General features: G+C 48.7%; 9 protein-coding genes across 9 annotated transcripts; 6 read left to right on the top strand and 3 right to left on the bottom strand.

Moving 5' to 3' along the window:
* Window positions 1–184: 184 nt before the first annotated feature.
* On the bottom strand, window positions 185–1,208 carry HD556DRAFT_1505352 (uncharacterized protein; the record flags this gene model as incomplete). The annotated part of the gene is made up of 2 exons (XM_041309020.1): window positions 185–680; window positions 829–1,208. The coding sequence occupies 2 exons, from the start codon at window positions 1,206–1,208 to the stop codon at window positions 185–187; spliced, it is 876 nt and encodes a 291-aa protein (XP_041154129.1).
* A 1,895-nt stretch (window positions 1,209–3,103) lies between these two features.
* On the top strand, window positions 3,104–4,141 carry HD556DRAFT_1449516 (uncharacterized protein; the record flags this gene model as incomplete). The annotated part of the gene is made up of 6 exons (XM_041307610.1): window positions 3,104–3,161; window positions 3,228–3,326; window positions 3,382–3,551; window positions 3,598–3,759; window positions 3,813–3,906; window positions 3,960–4,141. 6 exons carry the CDS (start codon window positions 3,104–3,106, stop codon window positions 4,139–4,141), a joined length of 765 nt encoding a protein of 254 aa, XP_041154130.1.
* A 622-nt stretch (window positions 4,142–4,763) lies between these two features.
* Window positions 4,764–5,766, top strand: HD556DRAFT_1449517 (uncharacterized protein; the record flags this gene model as incomplete). The annotated part of the gene is made up of 4 exons (XM_041307611.1): window positions 4,764–4,888; window positions 4,939–5,163; window positions 5,216–5,528; window positions 5,569–5,766. 4 exons carry the CDS (start codon window positions 4,764–4,766, stop codon window positions 5,764–5,766), a joined length of 861 nt encoding a protein of 286 aa, XP_041154131.1.
* A 1,749-nt stretch (window positions 5,767–7,515) lies between these two features.
* Window positions 7,516–10,077, bottom strand: HD556DRAFT_1530917 (uncharacterized protein). The gene is made up of 8 exons (XM_041309477.1): window positions 9,868–10,077; window positions 9,235–9,813; window positions 9,070–9,189; window positions 8,988–9,017; window positions 8,895–8,924; window positions 8,732–8,842; window positions 8,241–8,682; window positions 7,516–8,191 (listed from the first exon to the last, which is right to left on the bottom strand). The coding sequence occupies exons 1-8, from the start codon at window positions 10,009–10,011 to the stop codon at window positions 7,596–7,598; spliced, it is 2,052 nt and encodes a 683-aa protein (XP_041154132.1). The 5' UTR covers window positions 10,012–10,077; the 3' UTR covers window positions 7,516–7,595.
* A 159-nt stretch (window positions 10,078–10,236) lies between these two features.
* HD556DRAFT_1449519 (uncharacterized protein) lies at window positions 10,237–11,227 on the top strand (the record flags this gene model as incomplete). Its single annotated transcript, XM_041307612.1, has 6 exons — window positions 10,237–10,333; window positions 10,383–10,475; window positions 10,536–10,661; window positions 10,712–10,774; window positions 10,825–10,935; window positions 10,983–11,227. 6 exons carry the CDS (start codon window positions 10,237–10,239, stop codon window positions 11,225–11,227), a joined length of 735 nt encoding a protein of 244 aa, XP_041154133.1.
* A 289-nt stretch (window positions 11,228–11,516) lies between these two features.
* HD556DRAFT_1505356 (uncharacterized protein) lies at window positions 11,517–13,371 on the bottom strand (the record flags this gene model as incomplete). The annotated part of the gene is made up of 5 exons (XM_041309021.1): window positions 11,517–12,250; window positions 12,301–12,474; window positions 12,530–12,633; window positions 12,687–13,105; window positions 13,171–13,371. 5 exons carry the CDS (start codon window positions 13,369–13,371, stop codon window positions 11,517–11,519), a joined length of 1,632 nt encoding a protein of 543 aa, XP_041154134.1.
* A 983-nt stretch (window positions 13,372–14,354) lies between these two features.
* Window positions 14,355–14,812, top strand: HD556DRAFT_1434677 (uncharacterized protein; the record flags this gene model as incomplete). Its single annotated transcript, XM_041305352.1, has 2 exons — window positions 14,355–14,609; window positions 14,666–14,812. 2 exons carry the CDS (start codon window positions 14,355–14,357, stop codon window positions 14,810–14,812), a joined length of 402 nt encoding a protein of 133 aa, XP_041154135.1.
* A 59-nt stretch (window positions 14,813–14,871) lies between these two features.
* Window positions 14,872–17,063, top strand: HD556DRAFT_1414001 (uncharacterized protein). Its single transcript, XM_041304264.1, has 8 exons — window positions 14,872–15,007; window positions 15,119–15,206; window positions 15,260–15,506; window positions 15,533–15,579; window positions 15,703–15,845; window positions 15,898–15,973; window positions 16,042–16,085; window positions 16,106–17,063. Exons 1-8 carry the CDS (start codon window positions 14,923–14,925, stop codon window positions 16,843–16,845), a joined length of 1,470 nt encoding a protein of 489 aa, XP_041154136.1. The 5' UTR covers window positions 14,872–14,922; the 3' UTR covers window positions 16,846–17,063.
* A 168-nt stretch (window positions 17,064–17,231) lies between these two features.
* On the top strand, window positions 17,232–18,046 carry HD556DRAFT_1449523 (uncharacterized protein; the record flags this gene model as incomplete). Its single annotated transcript, XM_041307613.1, has 3 exons — window positions 17,232–17,447; window positions 17,502–17,798; window positions 17,846–18,046. 3 exons carry the CDS (start codon window positions 17,232–17,234, stop codon window positions 18,044–18,046), a joined length of 714 nt encoding a protein of 237 aa, XP_041154137.1.
* Window positions 18,047–18,896: the final 850 nt, after the last annotated feature.

Raw genomic sequence — 18,896 nt, forward strand, 5'->3', positions numbered from 1 at the left:
ATTATACAGATGAGTCGAAAATACTTGCATAAAGTACAACATGATGAAGTTCCATATATCGAGAAAATGAGTACAGCTGGATGAGCCCAGAGACATGTCTTGCTTATTCCCAGCGCAACTTCCTCATTCTAAACATGGAATTAATATCTGACAGTAATAATTCTGAACAGAATGAGAGCGTACCCTAACTCAGGGCCAGCGCGGCTTCTGTGATGCAGTGGCCAGGCGCCGAGGACGATTTGTCTCTAAGCATATTGAGATACTTGTTGACAAAGTTGTGCCATAATCGTTGGACGCCGCCATTTGAACACACTTGGTCGACGGCAGGAAGCATGGAATAAATGATGCGAGCAACAACTTCAACATTCACAGTTTCGAGCTCACACGAGTCTACAGTCAGATTTCTCAGGGAGATATGTTGGAATGACTCGACTTCAGGCTCGATAACGATATTCCGAGTGTCGATCGATACTTGCAGGTCTTGCAACTGCGGACATAGACGAAGCACCGCGAACAACCCGCGAAATGTAAGGGTAGCTGGACAAGAATGCCAGCCCAATGATAGGGTGTGAATATGCGGCCAAGTCGTCATGGCATCAAAAAGAAGGTCATCTTCGAGGTAGATGGCGCGATGAACAGATAGCCTCAGCGTTCGCAGTTCCTTGAAGCAAAGAATCTGTCTGACTGCCGTCAACGAGTCGCTTGTGTGCTCCTGAATTGTATTGTGGGAAAAAAATGTTGATGTGTTCAAGGGTCTGGGATGCATTGCACAGTGACAGTGCATGGAAAAGCTGCTCAGCCTCTGCCCAAGGTAAAACACAGACATACATCCCGAACTCCTTTAGCGAAGGGAATTTGAAATGTTGTATGATTGTGACAGCGGATGCCGCTTCTATTGCACCTGAGAGCGAAAGAGTCGTGAGGTGAAGGAAAGTTGCAAAATCGAGATTGTCCAAAGGGTAATGAATCGTGTGCGGTGTGTAAATCTTCACCTCGAGAAGGGTGGGGATGGTAGAAAGGTGCATCCATGCTGCCGAGTCGAACGGCGGACATTGCAGACGTCTGAGCCTCTTGCATGAATGAAGGGTTTCAGAGAGTTGCGCCCTGTTGCTATCCTCATGAACAGTAAACTCCTCCATATCAGGACAGCGTGCCCCAATATATTTCATATCTAATTGGACTTCCGATACAGAACAACGGCGCAACATTGGGGGCAGGAAAAAGCGCAAGTCTCCTATTTCCGCGCATTGAACCAACCAGGACAACGATAGCAGATTCAGAAATACACATGTCTCGATGGGAAGGGCCGTAAGGAGGTGAAAATAATTGCTGGCTGAAATGGTTACATTGCGCACACGAGCAGAATGGCGCAAAAATTGATGGAATTCATGCTCAGTTAATGGGTCAGCGTACTGGGACCAGGAATACTGTATTCAGATGCTCAATCAGCGAGCGAGCAAACGAACGAACGAACGAATGCAGAACGATGAGGTTGCTTTCAATACTTGGCACTGACCTTGTACTTGGGATCATATATGACTGAATGTAGTCTGGTCACACAGCCAGGTATGTTAGACCAAAGCAAATCCATCGCAAGCTCATGAAAGGTTGTGCATGTCAAGGCGAGCGATGCAAAGGATTTGCGTGTCGATGATTGAGGCCAGCCAAATATTTCTGAACCTGGGGGTTGACTCAAATTGATGAATATCTGCAGGAGTATTACTGAGACTAGCAAAGCACGATGCATCATGGATGGAGGGGTGGGAGGTGTATAGCAGTTGTACGTATACCTTGGATTTATTTGATGTGTCGTAAGACTAGTGGAGATTTGAATATTTGAATCTCAACTTCAAGTTGGGCCATGACACGTGATTGGCCACGGATGGCAACACCAATTTAGCCTATCCTTTGTATTGTCGCTCGATCAAGAATTCCATGATGGGGAGAGTCAAGTGAACAAAGTAGAGAATCTACTGCAGAGAGGTAATAGCGAGAGTACTAGAAACGAGGTAAGGGCTTTCAGACGAGGTTTCGTCAGGGTGTGTGTGGGAAGGTCTGGTTTTTGCTGGGCCAGTGCAGGAGAGATCTAGTATGAAGCGGCTCAATCAAGGAGAAGAGACAGACCGTTTTGCCGAGATGCGCTCGAGCGCTGGACATTGAAGCACGGATCTTAGCTTACAATGGCCGTATTTCACGCGTCCATGTCAACGTTCGCATCCACTCTGAAATGGTCATCAACTCACCAATGCCCATCAATCGCATGTTCATAACCGCAGCTTTGTTAGAGTCTATTCTCTATGGTATGCATCCCTTTTCTGGGCACCGTACAGATTTAGTGCTGATAATGCACGTGCCTGACAGGAGTCAAGTTAGTTCGCAGTGGACAGGCTCCCACTATGCTTATTTTCATCAACAGCTGCGTGCTTTTTGGCGTATGTATGTATGCCCTGTTTAGTGCGCCAAAACAGCTGCATTGGTTCATATGATAACTTGTTAAATCATTCGCCATCATTCACCATTGGTTCAGGATCTTGAATACTCTTTCATGCGTTTTCCACATCTCAATCGCGACAGCACACAACATCCTCTCCCTTCTTCTCTTTCTGGAGGCCTTCACAAACCCTGCTATAGTATCCATTCCAGACGGAACTATCATATATTTGTTCAGGAGTACACCCTTGACACAGACGATGGGGGGATTGTTTCTTCTCAACGTGCATATCATATTTTTGTCGTAAATCGCATCTCATCGTTACTTTTTCAGGGCCTTGCTCTAAATTTACTGCTAGTGAGTAACTACTGGCGTGTGGAGGTGTCCAACCTAACACACGCAACGACAGATCTGGAGGCTTTATGTGGTTTGGAATTGCAAGTGTATCGTTGCTTTTGTCATGGTAAGAGATCTGATTTCATCTTACTCGTTCTTCTTTTGATGAGCGGCAGTACTATCTATCTGAGTGGTTAGCTATGGCCCCCTATCAATTAGACCTTCGCGCGAAAGTCACTTCCACACACCTAACCTGTTGATAGTATCCTGAACTCAATCCAGCACTCGAGAATGATCGCCGCCGAGAGTTAGTCACCCAATTTCAAGTCCCCAATTATGTATGAGGCGAGCAAGCGCCGTCCCGAGCGGGCAGGTCAGAGTTCACTGTTTGACGGTACGTCATTGGACTCTAGTGCAGATAACCTTCTCTGACATGACTCCGACGATGGTGCTATTAAAGATCTGTCATTTCAGATCATTCATGCGATCTACTTGCTAGAACGCATACTACAGAACTTTCGGACTCGATCAGTGAACTTCGGTATCGTTTTCTTCAATGGTGAAGCCGCTTGTCCATCTCACCATCTGAGTCTATCTTATTGATGATGTCTTAGTCAACCGACACCTAGTACTGCGAGCGGGCGAGTCAGAGTTTACTATTGCATCTCGAGCCCTGGCCAGGAGACTCTTATACAAGCATCTCCAGTCGCTGGATTTGGTGAATATCCTCACCTTCGCAAGTCTGTCCAACGAAAATTGGATCAATTATCGTGTTCAAACCAAGGTAGAATTCACACAAGACATGATAATCTATTCTCATTCCCATATAGCCAATGTTTGCCATGGTCAATGACGGCGGTACACTGAAGGAAGGAGTTGGGGGACAATTCGCTGCCCATCAAATACTTGCTCAACGATTATTCATCTTCGATTTGCTGGCTAGTGGCTTAGCAATGGCGCCACTTCAGGGTGCTGATTTCAGAGACACCAAGGTCACGCCGTGTCTTTCTTCCTGTCTCTTTTCTGATTGTTGATCATCCTATAGATCGTTTTTGAATCAAAACCTCGCTTAGGCCATCAAGGGCATTTCCCCAAGGCTGTCCTATCTGCGGGTGTCGCTGCCAGGGACGTTCTTGCTAGTCAAGAAGGCCATATGATCATGTCCGCAGCTCTGTCCTTGACGAAGCATCAGCGTCCCTGTCTTTCTTCGACCTCCAAACATTGTCTCCTGGATCAAGGGGTCTCATTCAATTCGTATTCTCGTCTGGGCAGTTGTGTTGGCGTGTCACCACAATCGCTCGAAATTTTGCAGAAGCGAACTCTCCTAGTATCGCTTCGACCAAGAAGCCGCTGCCATACTTATGGCAAGGATAGCAGTATTCAAGGCCGAAATAGTGTGTAACTCAAGAATGCGTAAGAGATCTTTCTGGGTATAAAAAGCCGCTGGTAAGTAAGCAAGTCATCAGCTTTAACCTGCAGAAGTACCTAGAGCATCACTCATGAAAAGCACCTTTCAGATGAGTCCAGTGTACAATCACCAGCGATCAATGTGTCTGGTTGGAACTTGGGAGTTGTCCATTCATGCCATTCAAGGCGCCTCCAATTTGTTGTCCTCGTGTTCGCTGCACAGCGTCATTGCTGTGTATATGAAATACACAGGTATGTACTGTGCATCTTCCTGTACATAATGGCTACTCCTGCGCTCTCTCTACTATATGATGAATCAATCACTGATGCATATGTTATTTGATTCTTCTGGTCTTCGGTTTTCTTTTGTTTTCTTCAGCTGTTATTCTTATTATTGTTCTCGAGACGTGTAGCTATAATCAGGCACGAGTTTCCAAATATAGCGTCATTTGTCAATTCTGTTGTTTCTGCGTACAAACCACATCAATATACACATGTCTCCACCGTGACTCAGTACTCAGTCCCGTCCTCCCAGCTTCACGAGCTCACCCACTCGCTTATCCCATATCGCGAATCGTAACACCCTTCCATGCCCCCATTGTTGACCCCGCCACGCGCCAACGTATCAGCTCACGCGCCTACAGGACAGCAATCTACCCCAAACAGCCGTGGGGGGTCTGTTATCAGTAATCACATTGGCTTGCTCGGTGTCAAGTGAGAGCACCTTTTAAGTTACATCTGAGTGGCGCTAACATTCACTCAAGCATCAACAATCTCCGCCCATGGATAGAGCGCGACGTTGAGCAGGCTCAGACGTGCCCTGTAGATGACATGCTACAGTTATTCCTGCAGCATGTATCTCGCAGGCCCGAGGCTAAACAACCCAATCTCCTGCAGAAGTGTCTCAAGGAGGTTGCGCGTGTTCTCAACGAGATGCCAGCTGCAGATAGGTTTCATCCTTCTCGCATCAAGGAAGCCCTCGACAGCTTGTGAGTGCTCTTTTGCTGATTGAGGTGCTATCATGCTCATATAAATTGCCAGCGCGTCGGAGCGAATTAAAACTACATCCTACGGGCCTTTTGTTCAAGCTTCAAACATCGCATTTTCATGCCTTGCAGGACTCCAAGTCAAGGGAATGCTTGATACGCCCTCCAACCTTGACATCATTTTTCAAGTGAATGATCATCCTATCCACCAAGATCACCAGGACCGCACATCGAAACGGAAGCCCGACATTATCATTCTTCCTTACGCATGCGCGTTCGCTGGCTTGCCCGAGGAGAATCGCGATATGGGCGCCGATGATTACAAGCTCATCAGTGTTCATCCAGTATCGCTGCTGGAAGGTCCCGAGGTCTGGATTATTGTGGTCGATGAGCTGATCAAAGTAATAGACGGTGGTAATGGGTGGGAGTGCTGTGCCATTCGGCGAAGTGTTAGAACGAGCCGGCACTGGGATCTTTGGGAGAGAAGGCATGCCGCGAAGCATGGGCCACAAAACCGAAAAAGCAACTGCTTTGGAAAGATGTGCTAGCTTGTATCGAGTTCAAGAGACCGACGAAAAAGCTTTCACAGCGTCCCCTTTCTTATGAAGTGGCGCCTTATAGAGCCCCTTCAGTGACAAATTCCGTATTATACGGGCCACCCGACCTACATAATATCCCATATGAGACGGGCCAGTGGATTATGGGCCCATGTTGTGTATATTCTCGATGATGACGGATGGGCCGGGACACATATTATTTCCGATGGAGACGGGTGGGCCCATGTATGCCAATGATATATATATCCTTGATGTTGACGGATGGGCCGGGGGAATATGATCATTCATGGAGATGGGTGGGCCCATCAGGGTAATATGTAGAGTAGGATATTATAGACAGCTGGGCTGAAGAGAGATGTAAGGCAAATATTGTTATATAGACGGGTGGGCCGACGGGGGTGTATTACATATATGGGTGGGCCGAGGTAGGGGAATATTACATAGATGGGTGGGCTGACGCGGGGTGTATTACATATACAGGTGGGCCGACATAAAAAGTATTACATATACGGGTGGGCCGACGAAAGGGATATCAAATAGACGGGTGGGCCGAGGGTGTGATAAAATATTTATTACATAGACAGGTGGGCCAAGGTGGGGTATAATTATATAGACGGGTGGGCCGACGTAGTATGTATTATATAGACGGGTGGGCCAACATAGGATGTATTACATAGACGGGTGGGCCGAGGGTGTGATAAAATATTTATTACATAGACAGGTGGGCCGAGGTGGGGTATAATTATATAGACGGGTGGGCCGACGTAGTATGTATTATATAGACGGGTGGGCCAACATAGGATGTATTACATAGACGGGTGGGCCGACGTGGGGGATAATACATAGATGGGTGGGCTGACGTGGGGGAATTGTACATAGATGGGTACATATATGGGTGAGCCTGGATACGTATAAATGTCAACTTTTCAGTGCAAAACCCCAAACCGAGATTTACCAACCCCCGAAACCCGAAATTGTGGACTGCCGGGTGTCGGGTTTCGGGGTTCGGGGGTCCCGGAACTCGGAACTCGGTATGTGAGACAAAAATATATTTCATACACGGGTAAGTCAATGTGTCCGTCAATCAACTCGATTGTAAAGTATATTTTATTGATCTCCCCAAATTTCCCAAGTTCCGAGTTCCGAGTTCCGGGACCCCCGAACCCCGAAACCCGAAACCCAGCAGTCCACAATTTCGGGGTTCGGGAGTTGGGTCCCGGAACTAGGAACTCGGTATGTGAGACAAGCAAAATATATTTCAAACACGGGTAAGTCAATGTGTCCGTCAATCACCCGAACCCTGAAATTGTGGACTGCCGGGTTTCGGGGTTCGGGGGTCCCGGAACTCGGAACTCGGAACTTGGGAAATTTGGGGAGATCAATAAAATATAATTTACAATCGAGTTGATTGACGGACACATTGACTTACCCGTGTTTGAAATATATTTTGCTTGTCTCACATACCGAGTTCCTAGTTCCGGGACCCAACTCCCGAACCCCGAAATTGTGGACTGCCGGGTTTCGGGTTTCGGGGGTCCCGGAACTCGGAACTCAGTATGAGACAACAAAAATATATTTCGGGGGTTGGAGGTTAGTAAAATGTTTATAGATATACGGAGGTTGATAGAAACATGTTTGAAAAATGTCGTTCGTCTCAAATGTCAAATCCTGAGTTCCGGGCTTTGGGACTCGGCACCCGGCACCCGGCACTCGGTGTTCGGCACTGAAAATTTGACATTCGGGTGTTAGGGTGTAGGGTGATATCTACCTCAATCTACAGTTTCGAGTTCTGGATATCGGGACTGATTATTGAATCATTCAATTGTGGCATAGGTAACATGCATTGAAAAAGATTTATGTACATCTATCACTGAGCAATTATGTAGCCATTGCAACCTCCTCACCAGGAAGATCAACCTTCCCCTCAACATCCATATCCTCATCAGAGGAATCATATTCTGGCAGGAGGTTACCTTGTTCATTAGGGACCACAATATCGCCGGAGGATTCTGGCAAGAGGTTGCCTGGTTCATCCGGGAGCACAATTTCGCCGGAGGATTGTGGACCCTCAGGCTGAACTTGGGTGGGCTCAACATTGAGACCTACCATAGCAGATCCATCCTCAACCATCAAGGGTGTGGGTTCCATGACTGACATGTCCAAATCAATGAGGTTGGAAAGTGTGGAGGGGAGGGGTGAAATGGACGGGGGGGGACCAGATTGATCAAGCAAGATTGTTGCATCGGCCGGTGTGTCCGGAAGTGAAAATGAAGGGTGCGGGTCGACCATCGTGCGCCGGAGGCTCTCATGGAGGCGTTGGAGGGTATCAATCTTAGCATCCTGCTCCTGCACCCGAGCCTCAAGAATAGCGATGCGAGCTGCACCATCCCGAATCGCGATTGCCATGGAATGGAGATCCGACATGGGAACATCTAGTGCTGCACGAGGCACTGCGGAACTCGAAGACCAAACAGCTAAGTAAAAAATAAGGTCAGCCGGTCATCAAAAGTGTGGGTGACTTACGAGTTGGCGCAGGTGCAGGTGCAGGTGCAGGGGCAGGTGCAGGTGCAGGTGCAGGTGCAGGTGCAGGTGCAGGTGCAGGTGAGGGTGCAGGTGTCTTCTTGGTAGTGATGGTCTTGCTGCGACCACGTGACTGCACCTGGGGTGTACTTGCAGCAGGGATGGCCGGAGTTCGGGACGGGCCACGAGATTGACTACGAGTCCGGGCCCTTGACCTGGAGGGAGACGGAGCAGTGGATGGAGCAGGGGCAGGTGTCTTGGAACGCGTCCGTCCCATGGTAGACTTCCCTCGGGTCCGTTTGGGCGGGGATCCCAGAGATGCCGGGTTGCATTTGATCTTCTTGGTGGAGCAGCGGATGCAAGACAGGCAGGGGAGGCTGGACCTCTTGTCCAAACGAGTCGCACAGGGCCAATTCTCCTTGACGCAATAATGGCAGGGGTTGTTCTGTGGTATCCGTTAGTAGATGTACTAGGGGAATTAATTGAGCACTCACTGGGCCGGGAATGGTGATATCAAATGTGGTAGTGGCCGGAGGGTCACTGTCCAAAGCGCTGGAAGTATCACCAGTGGACTCCTCAACTTCCGGACGACTGCCGGAGGTTGCCTGATAAATTGTAAGTACACATGTGAGTTCCGGGCGAGCTTGTAAGACTTACCCGAGCCTCCGGACGACTGATGGGAGATTCCTAATGCGATGGGCATGAGTAAGAATAATACATGCGAGTTCCGGACCTGTCCGGAAAACTCACCATGACCTCCGGACGTTTGCCGGCAGTCAGCTATGGACACATGAGCATATATATGAGTTCCGGACGACTAAATCAGACTTACCGAAGCAGGCCCAAATGATTGCTTCTTGGGGGAACCAGGTGAACGAGGCGACTGGGGTTTCCTTACAACAATGGTGGAGAGCTGGGAAAGGACGACCTCTGGCACTCCACGCGAAATCGGCTACAACAAATTGAGAGCATGTCACAAATGAGCCAGAACACATACCTGAACAATTGGGTCTTCATCATCTTCCGACTCCACAAACGGCTTTGACTTGGGGAGTCCAGTTGACTTGACACGCTTGTGACCCTTCATCGCCGACTTCGGAGGTTGGGAGGAGTGTCCAGAAATCATGGGGGACTTCCTCTTGTTGCTCCCTCCGACTTCCGGCTCCAAGTCAACAGAAATGGCCTTACCTTTCCCTTTGTCCCGGAACTCGGAGGTCGTCTTGCCGGAAGGTCCGGCGACATTGCCGGCGATGACGGGAGGGGAGTGAATGACAGTGGCGGGGGAAGGGACAGGTGCGGGGGAAGGGACAGGTGGAGACGGAAGATTGACAGTCAGTGGGCCAGTGGAAGGATTAGAAACAACAGGGAGATCACAGGAATTGTCACCCAACGCCTCCCAGGCACGGACCTGCTTGCGCCAGGCGTGTCTAGCCACCCGGGGATCATCATGGCCAATGCTGTGCCAGTTGGGCAACACCTGGGGAGTCATGGAACGCACCCTCATCAGCTCCTTAGAACAGGAAGCCACAATGCCAGGGATGTAATCCCCTTTCTCATGCACCCGGATGATGTCAGCCTACCCGGATATTAGAAACATGAATGGTAAACTAATTTAATAAGTGCAACTTACCAACCGATTGGTGACCTGCCTTGCCAGAGCAATGTGGACGTGCACTGAGCCGGCCGGGACGTGCCGGGCGCCGGCAATGACGCCCACAAGTTGAGCAGCGGATGCCTTGAGGTCGGCCAATGAAGATTGAACTGGAGTAGACATTTGGATTGAGTTGACAGATGTGAGAATGTTGAAAGCAGGGTGAAATCTGTTATCACTAGAATGAAGTTTCAAAGAAACAATACAATTGAAGGACAATGTTGAAAATCATTGATTGTTTGTCTTTGTTTGGTCATGGTTCAACTTTCGGCAATCGCCGGCCATGTGTTGAACTTCGACGTTATCTGTTATCAATCAGTTCATCAGTTCATCAGCTCATCAGATATCATGAGCTCTCAACCTGGGGTCAGATTTCATGACCCTCCGGTCACTGAATACACCTCAATGGATGTGGATGAGACCTCCCAGTCCCGGATGTCCCTTGGTATGTTTTGTTTTTGCTGATTTCAGTGAATTGATCTTACATGGTTTAGATCCATTAGATGATATATACCTTGGGCCGGATGATGAGTTAGACTCTGATTCTGGGTCATCCGGTGGTCTGGATTCGTTAAATGCGATTCCCGGTATGTTTCTCAATTCAAATGTACATATTCTACATGTGCAAATCCATCACATACTTCCAGATCCATCATATCCGGCCCTGGCAGATGGACTGGCCCTGTACGATGACCCGGACTTATATCTTGGTCCGGAGGATACCTTTATTTCGTCTGATGATGCTCCGGCTGTACCCGATTTTCCTATGGCTGGTGAGGTTATTCTTTTCATCTCATGTTCATTTTTCATGGCATTTCCCCAGTGAATGAATCGACTCCCGAACCTCATCCGGCCACTCCGGCTGTACCAGAGGCACCCATACCTTGTACGTGTATTCATATCATGTCATGTGTTCTATTCATGTTATCTCCCAAGCGAATTCAGAAACTCCCGAACGTCAATTGCCCGAGCCAGAACTCAACAATGAAGAACTGCATGCCATGGTTCAGGAGTTCATGCCAATCGGATCTTATGATCAAGCTGAAAGTATGTATACAACAGTTGATTATTTATCTCTGCTAATGTTCTGCAAGTTCAAACAATTGTAGATCGCCTGGGTGATTACGAACAGAGTCATGGAAATCTTCCTGCCCCTACAGTAGCACAACTTCTTGAGGCTGACAGACCATTCAGGATGGCATGGGCGGAAACATGCGACAAACTGCGGAAAGCAGATGCTGACCTCCGGAGGATGCAACGGGTAAGGGAGTCAACCTCCGAAATGCTGAAGGTATTAGATACCCTCATTGAGTTCTTTGAGGACTCAAGTAACATGTAAATATCAATCAATGTCTGATAGTAGACATATTGCAGTATACTTTACCTACTCAGTACTTAGTCCTTCTCCTGCCGTCGGTGTTCTGTGCTCAATACTCCGTACTCGGTACTCGGTGCTCGGTGCCCGGTGATCGGGGTTCGGGGTTCGGTACTCGGGGTTCGGAACTCGGGGTTCGGTACTCGGGCCTTGGTACTGGAGATTTGGGATTTAAGATTAGGTCGTTAGTACTTTGACATATACACAATAGCACATATGACATTACACATGACGGCAGGAAGATATATCTACATTAAGTGCGTCCCCGTGCTCTGGTTACTCTAGGTGTACTGTCTACTGGCATTTGCAACTTACTCCGGGTCGTCCTCGTGGATGGTTCAACTGTGACTTTCTTGCCCCGCCCCCTTTTCTGTGCCGGCGGCGTGATACTCTCTTCCATTTCAACATCCTCTCTAACTTCTCTGGTCGCGTCTTCAGTTAACCCAGCAAGGAGGTCGCCCATTCTTGATGTCAGTAATGCACCTTTTTTGGCTGGCTTGGCCCGGCGAGGCTTTGGAATTGCACGTGGGACTGCCGTCCCTTTTGGTGTAGGACCTCCTGTCCTGGGTTTCATCAGCGGATGTCTCCCGTCAGCCAGGTCATCATCCACATCATCCTCCGTATGATTAGTGGCACTCTCCTTATCACTCTCGGCTTCTGTCGACGAATCCCGAGGCCCTCGGATGGTAACCCTCTGCTGCTTTCTCACTATACTAGTCTGAGGAGAGGGCGACTTGCCAGATATGACAGATGGTACCATGTCCCCATCTTTGTTCTTCCATGCTTTGAACAGAAATGTGGGACCTTCTCCTGTTTCCTGCCGAGCATGCCAGAAATGGAGCAAGGCAGTCGTGTCCCAATTTTGCAGCTTTGAAGGCTCCTTCAAGTCAACATCTGCCGGAAGATACGTCCGGGCCACAAAGTCATCCTGACTTTGTACAATGGCACTCCATGGTACAACCGCCTTGTCCTTCCCGGAACATATCCCTGTGTCCATGCATTGAACAATTTGTCAGATGATGCAACGAGAAACTCACGATAGTGCGATGTAAGAAAGGCCCTCACTATGGCCTTCTTCTCCTCAAGTTTCGTGTCAGTGATGTCGGGAAGGAGTGGCATACCCTCCCCGTCCATTTCGAGTTCGAAAGCTGGTTTTCGAATTCTTTTTCGACCTCCCTTGACCTGACGTCCTCCATCCCGTGCCCCGGCACCTATCATCGTGATGCTCAACATGTTCAATCTGGTATACATGGTTCAAACACTCACCGAACTGTTCCTGCGCATACTCCTGCCACACTGGCTCAATGTCCTCCCAGTCCTTCGTCTTCATGAAGCTGTCCCCGTCTCCTAAGGCCTCGTTATCATCATGCCTGCATGAATATTTTCAGATGAAAGATCCATGTCAATGGGTAAATGTACTCACATCCCGAACAGCACCTCTCCCTTTTCATTCTTCCAAGCCGACATCACAAAAACTCTCATCCCACATTGCCTCCACATCTCGTTCGAAAAGTGCTCCATATATGCCGGACCCTTCTTACGGGCGACTTGTGCTTGTATCTCCGGAGGCGGACAGTTGTTGGACCACTCTTCCGCTGTTTCTTTCGCCTTCTCCAACTCGTCGTCGTCCAATTCAGCCATGACTCTCTTCACCGCCGCCTGATAATGTTTGAACATACCAGGATCTCCGGGCTTTACCCCCGACTCGTCCTCAATCCTCTTCAGCACCTCTTCGCGTTTCTGCTGGTAGACCACCATCCTGGGCGTCCATTTCCTCCCATACTTGATGGTGTCCTTCCTTTCCTTCTTTTTCTTGTTGTTGAACAACCAAGTCTTGTACACCTAAGATTTGATGAAAAAATGTGATGTTGAAAATTTAGTTTTTCAACGCAACAAAGGAGCATCACCTGCTTCCTCTTTTTCCATTGTTTTTGGTCCACCTTAGGAGCAAACAACCTGGCCGCCCTTGCTATGGCAGTGAAAATCCCCCTCTTCTCATTCCTTTTGGCGGCAGTCCACTCAGGAAGGTAGTTCTTCAACTCCAAAATCTCCTTGTCTGTGAGCTTCTGAGACTGTGGTTGACGCGCCCTGTGTCTTCCGGAAGTCATGTTGGTGGAATGACCTGTTCTTGCCATAGTGAATCAGAATGCAGAACGGGCTGAGGATTTGCAAGGTAGAAGTATTAATGAATTGTGCGAAGTTGAACTTAGAGCAAAGCCTAATAATCTGTTAATCGGCCCATATTTGAAAAGAATCCATTAATGGAAATGAATTTGTAATGAGCCAACAGGACTGCACAGCATCATATTGCAATAACAATTCATTACACCTGAGCTGATGCCTTGCTTGCAACATTAGTAAACAAGATGAAGATAGGTAGATGCACCCCAGTGCAAAAATCTCACAGGGTGGAAGCAAGGGGCAGCAAAGGTAGGAAGACTTGGGTCAAGGTCCCACTTGCAAGCACGAGGCGACATGCCTACAGGTCCATGCCTAACTCTCCCCCAGAATCACCAACAATTCAGCCTGTTGAGGCACCACCTCCTTGGGAAGACTTTCCTGACAATACTTATGAGCAGGACCAAGGCTCCTTTGAGCCTTTGCAACTCCCAAAAACCATGGCAAGTTCATGTACAATGTTGGAGTGTCATTTAAACTATGGCTAAGCATTCAAAAATACAGAGTCAAAATGACTACCTCAGGCAATGGCTGCCAAGGCAGGAATCATATCTACATCACCTCCTTGATCGAGAAGCTCCACCAGAAGACAGGAGATGCATCATCTGCGAACAGGATGGGGTGTACAAATGTCAAGATTGTCTTGGCGAGCCACTCTATTGCACGGGCTGTTGCAGGAGTCAACATCGTAGCAATCCTTTCCACTGGATCAGTCAATGGAATGGGCGATTCTTGAGCGGAGTTGTCTCGCTCATGTGGGACTCATTATACACCTTGGCCATGATGGCAAACAATGTCCGGAGGTCACTGATCGGTGGAATTTGTTTTGAAGAAGATGAACCTGAAGACCTGCTCGAGCCTGAAGATCTGCCATTTGTGTCCGGACCCGAGTTTCCAGCCAAAGGAAAACACCATGGTCATTGTAGACAAGTCCGGAGTTCATCGCCTGGAGATTCGATGTTGTGAATGTCCGAATGCCATGAGTCCGGACATTCAAATGTTTCGACACGGATTTTTCCCTGCATCTTTCAACAGGCCAAAGACTGTGTTCACCTTCAGAGTGCTCAATGATTTTCTACTGGACAGCCTTGAATGCGGCACCTCGGCGATGAACTATTACAGCAAGCTCCGGCGAATGACCTCCAGCATGTTTCCACACCTTGTTCCGGTAATGCCTTACCCTCTTCATCTACTGGACATCATATTGACAAAGCACATTGCAAGGACCGATACAGAGAGCTCATGAGGGTCGCTCGACAGTGGAGGCAGTTGAAGACAATGAAATGGCATGGCTTTGGCCATCGTTCTGATAACCCGAGCACAGGAGAACTCGCATTATTTTGCCCGGCATGTCCTCAGCCATGGGATTAATGTGCTGTTGTCAGAGGATGAATCGCTTGATGAGTGAGTCCTATCTCAACCAATGTGGCCTCCATAATAATACTAGCGATCCAAGCTGGAAATACACCCGGTCATTTGTGATGGACAGAAATTTCAAAGCCGAACATCTGCATCCCATTAAGCCATTCGATGAAGTTTGGCTAGTCCAATGGGCTTGGATTTCATGTAGGAAAGGACAGGTATAAAATGCATCTGGCAGAGGCTGCTGACACAGTGGAAAAATCAAGCTGCAACAATCACCGGGCAGTAAATCAAGCTAATGCTGCTCGGCACAAGCTGGAGTCCACGGTATCGGGGGAGTTGCCTGTGCCAGACACGGTTGCTTTGTCCCTCACTCCATGGTGGATTTTCAGAAAGGCAAAAGGCAAGCCACATCCACCATTCCTCATTCACGAGTTAACCATGGGTCACTTGCAGACAAATGAACATGGACTACGCCCTTTGCGAGGCTTCCCGGCACAACATGGAAGGCATCACCAGGGCTGTCACCTTCTATGATATTAATTGTCAATACAACAAACACTTTCGGGTTCGGGTGGATCGAAGTCGATTTCTAGAAATGGCACCACAACTAACCATCATTCCCGGAATTGGGTTATGGCACATTCATGGCCATCAGGACAGCTGCTATGTCCGATATGCTTCTAACTTTATTGAAGGCATGGTCGTATCAATGGAGAGATCATGGAGACTCTATGGGCACGGCTCAATCTGATCTCCCCTGCTGCTCGGGGAATGTCATCTCCCCACTGAAAGGAATGCCTTGATTATCAGATGAATGACTCCAATTTCTGCAAGATGATTTGCATGAAAAGGACTCTATGCCGGAAATACAAAACTGGCTAGGAATGGTATCTTAGAAAGTGGAAAGCATTTGACAGACTCGATGAAGCAGCACCCTTACATTTGAAGACAGAATGGTTAGCCAGGGAGAGGATAGCTCAGTCAAGCAGATTGAATGATCCTTCAGCGATGGATGAATATGAGATCAATATCAAAAAGGGTACGTTGAGTTCCATTGTCTCCGTCGAGGTCTGAATTAATATTGCACTCAGCACCTAGCAAAAAGGAGATTGAGCTTAGATTGTTAGAGGAGGGTAACGCCCGCAATGCAGCACCCTCTCGAGATCTGTGGCGACGTGGATATCAACAGGGTTAGCAATTGAAGAGGCTCAATGCATTGCTCATTGAGGTCCGAGGATCGGAAGAAGATCCACCGAGACACAGAGATTAGACATCGCCCGTCAAGCGATCGGCTCCAAGGCCAGATAGATGGATTTGCTCGGTCTGCTCTAACACATCTCGGGGAGGGATTTGATGCAGATGATGAACCTGAGGACTTGAACGTAGACATTCTAGATGATCTCGATGATGACCCGGCGGATTTCACAGAGACATCTCATACATGGACAAACTCTCCCGAGCTCACTGTAATCCCGTTGCCATCAAACCTGGGTGTTGATAGATGCAGACGATGCATGGCAGAGGATCTGATTCCCCTGGAGATGTCTCTTCGTGAAGGGCAGGCCAATGATGCCCTTCACAATCTCCGCATTTACCTTTGCAACAAGGCCATCCTGTTCCGAACAACCGTTCGGCAGGCCAAATCCCAGGCCCTGAAAACTCGAGCTTGGTCCCAGGTGACGTCGGTGCAGCAGGCAGTCTCCCTCCATGCCAGCATATATACAAAGACCAGGAAGCAAATGATGAAACTTGAGCCGGGGCAAGACCAGCTTCAGAAATACAAACCCCTGCTTCGCGAGCAACTCAAAATCAGCACTGCAGTGGGCGACCCAAATGCCCGAGGTCAACGAAATGAATCTTTGGCTTGGTTTTGGTCTGTTGAAGTCGACCTCGGGGGTCCTGATCAATCGTGGAATGAGGAATGTGAGTTCCTGCTTGCATGTCATATCCCACGGTTACCTGACTGGACCCATGCCAAGTTTACCGAGTCCATTGGCTGCGGGCAAAGGCACTACGAGATCGATGGAGGGAAGAAATGATATTGGTCAAATTGGAGATGGATTGGACATGTAAGTTCTTTTTGTGGAAAGCAACCCAATGGGGCGACCACATGCAGGAATCATTGGAGAAACGCCTTCCGGGTCACGGATGCTATGCCGGAAGGCAATCGCGAATGTATTCATTGCTCGCACAGGATGCGCAGGCAGCTTTTCAAGACCTACAAAACGTGTTGATAGAGGCTGGAGATGAATGAACATTGTTTTCTCATGAAGTCCCTTTTTCCACATACATAATTGAGGCCCGGGAATTGTCCGGGTCAGCCCATGTCGGAGTTTGAATTTCGTATCCATCCATCAGTGATTCTTATCTTCACATCTTCACCATCTTTCACTTGCATTGCCAGCGCCATAGTCCTGTATTAGCCATGCCTGCAACTCCTGCATCCACTTCTGGCACTCTGAATGCCGGAAGCCATTACCGACCCCTGAAGCTGAGCCTTGGAACTATTTCCTGCACATTGGCAATGGCTGGATCGCGGGTCCGTGCATGCATCTCTCAATATCAGACGGAAGCTGCCAACAATGGTCTATCTTCTGACCGGATAAAGTATTTTAAAGCCGGGCTGCAATGGGAGATGAATGTATGTTACCACTGCCCTGATGACTTTGTTGGTCAATGCTAAAAATTTGAGCAGACTTTTGTCACACCACTCCTGCAGTACTCAGCTTCACAGAATATCGTGTCGGTTCTTCCGGTCCCTGTCGCTTATATCCTTAAGTTGTATCCCATGCTAACCTGGAACACGGTTCCGGACGACGTCTTTTCATTCCACCTCCTTTCATTTGATGATGAGGCAATTGCAGGACATCCGTCCCGGATTGTGTTTGCATATACATGTCCATGGTGGATGGGAAACACCACAATCCCGGATCAACCATGGCAGTGGGATGAAATAATGGCTTCCTGCGTCTCTCACTACCAGTATTGGGCGGTAAGATGTTAGCTGAATTGCCTTGATTGATGACTTATCTGTTCTAGCTTAATGTTGAGGATGATGCTTTGGTTCTTCCAGAGAAGTTGAGAAACACTTCGACTCCACCACTTATGGGACTGAGGTGGATTAAAGAACGCATGGAAGCATTGATGGAGGAGCAAGATGAGGGCATCAAAGCCAAGATGGCAGAGGTGAAGATGTACACTGACATGTTAGAGAAATTGAGGAAAGGCAAAGGAGTGTAGTCCCATTCAGTGTTCATTGTATACAAGATGTAAAATATTCTATGCATTCAAAAATCTTGCACCCGAGTCCCGGAAGCCCAGGTCCCGAGTCCCGAATTTCGGAGTTCGGGGTTCGGCGACCCGGAGCTCGGCAACTGTGTTGGGTGTCAGGGTATCCGGAGCATTGGAGATAGCATGTGTCAGTATTTTGCGTTTCATGGTTCATGTTTGGCTGACACATGCGATCTCCAATGCTCCGGATACCCTGACACCCAACACAGTTGCCGAGCTCCGGGTCACCGAACCCCGAACTCCGAAATTCGGGACTCGGGACTCGGGTTTCGGGACTCGGGACTCGGAGCTCGTGACCTGGGACTCGACAGTGTTCTGAATACCGAGTCCCTGACGCCCGATTCTATAATCACGAAAGATTCCATAATCACGAAAGATGAACCATGAAACGCAGAATACTGACACATGCTATCTCCAATGCTCCGGATACCCTGACACCCAACACAGTTGCCGAGCTCCGGGTCACCGAGTCCCGAAGCCCGAGTCCCGAGTCCCGAATTTCGGAGTTCGGGGTTCGGTGACCCGGAGCTCGGCAACTGTGTTGGGTGTCAGGGTATCCGGAGCATTGGAGATAGCATGTGTCAGACATGCATGCATCTGACACATGCGATCTCCAATGTTCCGGATACCCTGACACCCAACACAGTTCGAGTCCCAGGTCCCGAGTCCGAAACCCGAGTCCCGAGTCCCGAATTTCGGAGTTCGGGTTCGGTGACCCGGAGCTCGGCAACTGTGTTGGGTGTCAGGGTATCCGGAACATTGGAGATCGCATGTGTCAGCCAAACATGACCATGAAATG

This window comes from Suillus plorans (genome assembly GCF_016647745.1).
Source record: "Suillus plorans strain S12 chromosome Unknown HD556scaffold_89, whole genome shotgun sequence".
NCBI lineage: Eukaryota > Fungi > Basidiomycota > Agaricomycetes > Boletales > Suillaceae > Suillus > Suillus plorans.